This window comes from Chaetura pelagica, unplaced genomic scaffold (genome assembly GCF_000747805.2).
Source record: "Chaetura pelagica isolate M959 unplaced genomic scaffold, ChaPel_1.0 scaffold416, whole genome shotgun sequence".
NCBI classification, from domain to species: domain Eukaryota; kingdom Metazoa; phylum Chordata; class Aves; order Apodiformes; family Apodidae; genus Chaetura; species Chaetura pelagica.
In genome coordinates this window covers 978715-985653 of record NW_009953579.1, presented here as the reverse complement: position 1 = coordinate 985653, position 6939 = coordinate 978715, and the positions used below count along the sequence as shown (strand labels likewise).

Below are 6939 nucleotides of genomic sequence, written 5' to 3'. Positions count from 1 at the left end.
GGGGGGCCCACCCGGGGCCTGCCCGGGGAGCAGCGGCTGGCCAGGGCTCCGGCAGCCTCCGCGCAGGGTGTTGCTGGAACCTCAGCCCCCCCAGACCCAGCAGGTGAAGCTCATTCAGCCACCCCAGCCCTGCCAGGTAAGGAATGCAAACCCATAGAAATAAGGTGGCTGTAACTAAGGCCGTAATGAGGCACTTGAGGAAACAGCTACAGTAGCTTTGGTCTCAAGTGGCACTGTAAATATACAAAATACTGGTGCAAAGGTTGGCTGGTTTTCTACAGACACTTTTGTGAATTATTTTGTCCCAGAATACACTGACCTGTTCACAAAGGGATCTTCACAGTAAAATTACTTTTCTTTTTTCTCCTCTCTTTGTTTAAAAAATATAATTCAGCTTCCCAAACAAATGAACCATTTAGAAACAAAAATACAATGTCAAGTTCTTACACAGGCTTGCTTTTTAATACAGGAAGCGTTTAACTTTCAAATTGCATACATCTGACATCTAACACTGAATTACTTGAAAGGCTTGTGCTTTAGCAATGAAGCTTTTAAGCTACCTGGTTTTTATTTGCAACTTAACATTTCCTTCTTGAACCTCTGGCTTGTGATCTTGCATGGCAATGGACATGCTGAGGTAGGTCTGCAGTGTGGAGACAGTACTGGGAGGGGGACAAAACGGGTGGGGGGGTGCTGCTCTACCGGTGTTGCACTGGGCTGGCCACTGAGCATAGACATGACAAGGCAGACAGAACAAACAAACCTTCAGGCAACCCATTCCTCTGTGCTTGAAGCTTGATGTGAATTTGGAACAAAGGCAAGGTACTAACCATGGGAGACACCAACACGCATGTGGCAGCAGGCTGTGGTCCTGGACTTCTGAGGCTTAGAGTTTTAGTGTAGGTTCAAGCACCAGGTGTGACTCTGCAAAGATTCCTTCAGCCAGTGAGGGAGTTCAGAGAGACTAGATGTGAAGATACTTTGCATTGGAGTGAGCAGGATGGAGCTTCCTTCGTAGGGAGTGGATAGATAAGCTGTTCAATTGGCAGCAATGGCGTGTGGAGAACATGTGACTTCAATCAAATTATAAGAATTAAAGTTGCAGAAAGCTAATGAGACCTGAGGAGCAGCATAATGACAGTTAACTGGAGAGAAAAGATCCCTGAGAGCAAAGCAAATTTCAGTACCATGAATTAATTTTTGTATCTTCCTGGGCAGCTCTCAAACTTGTCTGACAACATGACCTTGGAGGGAGAATTTGTATGGATAGAGGCCCTTGTTAAACAGGCCTTCAGTCCTAGGACTGTTACAGCAAGACCCTCTCAAGAGATCAACCCATTTGCCACTTGCCAAAAATTAATTAGAATGAAAAAAAACCAATCTCAGGCAGTGATGGAAGAGATATCCTAGATTCAGTTTTGTGGGGTTTTGGTAGGTGGCTTTTTTATTGTTATTTTATGTTTGTTTGTTTATTTTGGAGGGCTTAGGGGACTGTTTTGGTTTTTAAGTATTATGATTCAAAATGATCATCACCATAAGATGACAGCTTTTTTACAGTCACTCTGAATCTTCTACCAGCTAGGTTCTCTGTATATCAGTTCTGCATCCTCCTCAAAAACAGCTGTCAGCATCTGTTGACATCATTATTAAAGAGTTCCACAAGTAATTAATCCATAACTTAATGGCAGGTGTTATGTTTAAAACAAGCAATGAAGAGAGAAGTAAGACTTGCACATAGCATAACTGCATTTAATCATGCTTTAACATATGTCAATCCAAGACACAGGAACAGATGGTTACATCCCTAATACAAGACAGTGCTACAGCTGCCATTCTCCTGGAATGACAGGAAAAGTTCTTTTTTGAAAGAAAGACTGTATCACCAGAAGACAACTACTTGAGGTCAAGGTATACAAGACTCATTATAAACAGATTATCTCCAGGCTCACGTAAATAGAAAATATTTCTAAAGTCTATATGGCTGTAAATCTGAGAGCTCTGGACTAAAGTAACTTAAGGCCAAAAACCAGGATCATTCATCATTTTGATGTCAAATTTTATCATCCATGGGTTGCCATCACTCCCCAGGTGTGATGCAGTCTGTCATTGCTGGGTGTGCAGGCTAGCTGTTCAATTCTTTGTCATGAATACTGCAACCAAGAAAGTACCTACTGCTCTCTTCAGATACTTGTTTCTTGATATAATCACCAATTCAGGCTGTCAAATTTGTACTACAATGCAGCCTACTTAAATTGTTTCACTTCTCTTCTGTGTACCTAGTTAAAATATCTTACGCAAATCCAAATGCATCCTTTCTTTTTGGACTTACAGCTAAGTAGTCATTTGGTTGCTTTGTATTTCAGAGCTTTTCTCAGTCAGTCCCTCCAATTCACCAGTCATTTTGATGTCTCAAGCTCAGTCCTCTGCAGTTCTGCAACAGCTTGCAGGTGCTTAAGTGTTCATCCCAAATGCAAGTGCAGAAACTCCTGAATCTTTCTCCAGGAGTGTTCCTGTGCATGGGCATGTGCTTTGCTCTCTCCACCCCCCAGAACAGGCACCCCCAGAACACGATCCAAAGCTACCTTAGAAAATGGAGTACAAGGAGGATCAATTCGGTGACCTGCTCCTGGATAACTCAAGAGTTCAAAGTTTTCTTTCCCATGCTGGCGTAGACGACTGATTGCAAGCTCAGCATATGAGGAGCTCTTCCACATGCGATCATTTTCCCCTACCACTAAGAGAAAGTGACCTTCCGCCTTCTCAATGGGGATTGCAGAAGGAGAGTTGGCAGGATTCGCTGGGTCCTCCAGAGCGTCAAAAACATCAAATACACCAGCATCAGAAACACTGACCTTATTCATATCAAAACGCAGCCCAGGCAGAGTCATCTCACCATAATGGAGATCTGCAACTGTGTTTGAGCTACAGGCAGAGATACAGACAGCAGCCACCACTTCTGGCAGGAAGGTGATCATGGAGAGCGCTAATTCTGCCCCTTTCCCAGTCCCAATCACTCCAACTCCTGGTCCCTTCACCTTCAGTTAAGATAGGGGATGGGGAAGAAAGGAAGTATACATCATGAGATTAGACATTAAATGCCTCTGGAGTTGTTATTAAAAAAAAAAAAAAAAAAAAAGGCTAGGTTTATTGTTTAGTGTCTTATTTTTCAGAGACAACAGCAAGCTGTCAAACTCCACAAAATAACACAGACAGGCACAGATACCGTCACTTCAACCTTAGCTAGTCCCTACTGCATATTTTGATACACATATGTTGTCTTTTTCCCAAAACAGGTAGCAGGAAATTCAAGCAGTCTATTGCTATACAAATCTCAGGCAAATAAGTTAACCTCATAAATGACATCTGAAGGATTACATAATTAGTATTTAGTCTTGTCCTTTTCTAGCCTGGAAAGTAAAAATTAAAGCAACATCCAAAGTCATCAAATCCATTCCTTTGCTGACTACTGAGGAGTTTTGCATCATCCTCTCAAAGTAATTGCTTTAATTAAAAAAAATACACCATCTTTATCACCACTGCTCCTGTTTGGAGGGTATTCCAGCACTTCACTGTTCTACTGATCAAGAATCTTCTCATTTCCAGCATGAATGTATTTAATAGACAGCTTGTGCTGGAAGAAATTCACTCTCTGCAGTTATATGTGTAGCCATCTATGCAGGACCTGTAGCTTTTCCATTTTGGGGCCTAAACTTATCCAGCAGAAACTGACAGTCAAAAAAAGCCACTAAAATAAATCACCACCACCATCAGGCAGGACTCCGTTATCCTTAGAGCTCTCCCGTAACACTCACCTTTGGGTGACGCTGTAGGAATCTAGCTGCCTCCTCAAAGTACTCCAGTTTGAGTTCTTTCAAGACCTTAGGCAGATCTTCAAAGTCAAAATACGGCAGAGAAAGAGCTGCAAAACCACGGCTAGCCAGGAGACTGGATCTAAATTCAATCAAACCTCCTTCATCACCGTACATGTCAATCACTCCTGGAAAGGGGCCATCACCTATAGTAAAAAGATGCACAGGTGACACTAAGAACTATCTGGTGAAGACTGAACAACAAAATCTTAAGACATTTTCTATTAATACTCATTGCTTTTCCATTTGCACAGCAGCAATTAGAAGAACTAGTACTGTATCTCACCTTAGCTATTTCAAAATAAGAATAGAGAATAGATCCTCACCTTCCTGTAAAAATTTAAACAGTTAAACTTGTCTTTAAAAAACCCAACAACCTGTTCTATTTTTCAATGGACCTAACCTCCTACCCTCAGAACAATCATAATCTAAATCTGCTATTTTCCCACAAAGAAGTTGTATCTTAAGTAGCAAAGTGCAAGCTCATTACTAATATGGCAAGAGCACAGAGTCCTGGAAAGAAATTCTACAAAACTTCTTCAAACTCTGGAATAAGGTGCATTGAGCAAAGCACAGCCAAGGAACACCCACTGGTAGATGAAATCAACTGGACTTACTAGCTCTCTCTGAATATCAGCACTGTAACACTTGGTAGCTGAACTGCTCTGCAGATGTGCAGAGGCAGAAGGTAAAACCAAGAGCTATATGGGTGCAGCTATGTGTAGGTGACTGGTATAAACATGCATATACCCGTGTATAGTCAATCCCACAAAACTACAGAAATAATCAGAACCACAATGTTAACCAAGCGTGCTTTTGCAGCCACAGTTGTGCTGTGATATTACCATATGCCCGGGCAAGCACATTTTTTTTTTTACTTTTTTTTTTTTTTTTTCCCCCTGGCCACCAGATGTCACCACTGATGTACTTGGATCCAGCTCACTATAATTATCTCAGCGGAAAAACGATTTGCTTCTGCAAAAATGCATTAACCTGTTGAGCAATTACCTCTGTGCAATACGGACAAGAGCTCTGGCATTTCAAGGTGCTTGAAGTTTTGGGCAAGACACAGTAAATGGTGGAAACCTCCTAACTTAAAGTGTTAGGAAGTCCAAAAAGGACTGAAACATGCTTTTGGGTTCTTTCAGTTCTGAATTTTTTCACAGAAGTTCAATACTCTACTTGAGAGAAAATACATACGGATAAATTTATCACAGTGATCAACAATAACCTTTACTTAACAATGGTCAGCCTGGATGGTTGGAAAAAAGTGCATTCATTTAGCACCCCTACCTGGAAAGCTTTCTAGCAAGAATATGTGATCAGAACAGAGTCAAGCATAAATGTGTTTCTCTCTCATGAAGAAAACCTGTAACTTACAGAAGGATCCTGGACTGCCTTTCTAAGTGCCTACACATGCCCAAGTATAGTTTCTGCATAGCTCACTAAAAAGCAGGATAAAATGGGCTAGACAACTTTGCTTGAAAAACCCACAAAACACTCTCACACCTGTAATGCATGCCTGAATTGAGAAATCTCCTTACAGTGTAAGCCCACTCATGTAATCTCACTTTTACTAAGAATGGTTCACCTTTATGATTCCTATCTTAACAATATTAATGGTTTTTTTTTATCCTTGGGGCAAAGAAAGGTACGGCAGTAATGCTGCCATAGTAACTAGATCCTCCCATCAAGAAGGAGGCCAGTATCATTTAAGCCATGATTCCAGACTTTTCCATGCTATTACAATGCCAGACTTTCTAAAGGGAAAAATGCAGTTCCACCTTGCAGATCTGTGGTATCCCACTGAGCTCAGCAGAAATCTAGCTCATCCTCTAAGGCAGGATGTAACAAAACAACCATGTCTCAGTGATGGAAAATACATGCTGACTAAACATTTGATCCAAAATTCAAAGTTCAATCTCCCTTGTTGTTTTTCTTCTGTGGACTTTGGATCTGTATCTAAATGGATAAAAAGATTATTGGTTTGGAAATCATTCACTAAAAATACTTAAATCCCTAATAACTGTGGTGATACTTACAGGACTTGCTGAACCAAGTTGGTATAAATTAGAGGTAATTTGGAGGACAGTTCTAGCAGCACAACACTCAGGGAAATACAGTGTTTAAATCATGGCTCAAGTGCACAAACACCATAATTGGTGTAGGGTTTAATTTTCCAACACTAGCAGTCCATCAGTGTCACACCTCATAAAGCACAACCACCCCACAAGCAGAACAGGTAGAACTTGCTTAGGAATCTGTTTTGCCTTTATACCACAGAACAACTGAAGTCACTCAGCTATTAACTTAGCTTTGGCTCTGGTGAAGCAGAGATGGAATAGCTAGATTTTCTACAGTCTCTTTTGCCTCTCTGCTTAGTGGCATGAGTTTCAAAGAGAAGAAAAACACCTTTTCAACTTGATCCTACTCAGGGGTAAAAACCCTTGGGAGATTTATCATAGTCTCACACGATGAAGCACATCAGCTTTTCTAAATGTTACAGATTTCCAGAGCAAACGTCAAACCTACTGAAAAACCACTGCCTGAGAGCAGCGACATGGTGAGTTCTACAGCTCCTCACTGAGCTTGAGCCTGTCTCACACAGCCGCCCGTGCCCGGCCCGCCCGCTGCCGCCCCGGGAGCCCCGCACACGCGGAGCCGTGTCCCGATAAGCCCAAAAGGAGCGTCTCCGTGAGATTTCAAGGGCCAAAACCCGGCCGCCTGTCAGCAGAGCGGCGTTCAGATCTAGCAGGGAACGCGGGTTTCCCGGGTGATGCCCTGTGTACGTTTTTCTTCTCAAAGACTCCCCCTGCCCTGCAGAGAAGCCCGGGGGGCCCGCGGGCCCCAGCGGGAAGGGCTCCGGCCGGGACACTCACTCACCCGGCGGCAGGAAGAGAGAGCCCCTCACGCCTCCCTCCTTCAGCCGGATCCTCCGCACGCCGGGGGCCGTGAACCACCTCTCCACCCCGGCCTTGGCCACCAGCGGCCCGGCCACGGCGCCGGGCGGGTTCTGGCTCTCGTGTACAAACATCTCCACCTTGATCGGGACGTCGGTGCTGCGGGGAAG

General features: G+C 43.2%; 1 protein-coding gene across 1 annotated transcript in view; it reads right to left on the bottom strand.

Annotated features, from left to right (window-relative positions):
* Window positions 1-2332: 2332 nt before the first annotated feature.
* Window positions 2333-6939, bottom strand: part of LOC104390589 (acyl-coenzyme A thioesterase 5-like) — a 5405-nt gene continuing 798 nt past the window's right edge. The window contains exons 2-4 of the mRNA XM_009999754.1: window positions 6753-6936; window positions 3813-4015; window positions 2333-3035 (exon numbers count right to left, since the gene is read on the bottom strand). Of these exons, the coding sequence (XP_009998056.1) occupies window positions 2460-3035; window positions 3813-4015; window positions 6753-6936 (963 nt within the window). The 3' untranslated portion in view covers window positions 2333-2459. The remainder of the gene's footprint in view (window positions 3036-3812; window positions 4016-6752; window positions 6937-6939) is intronic.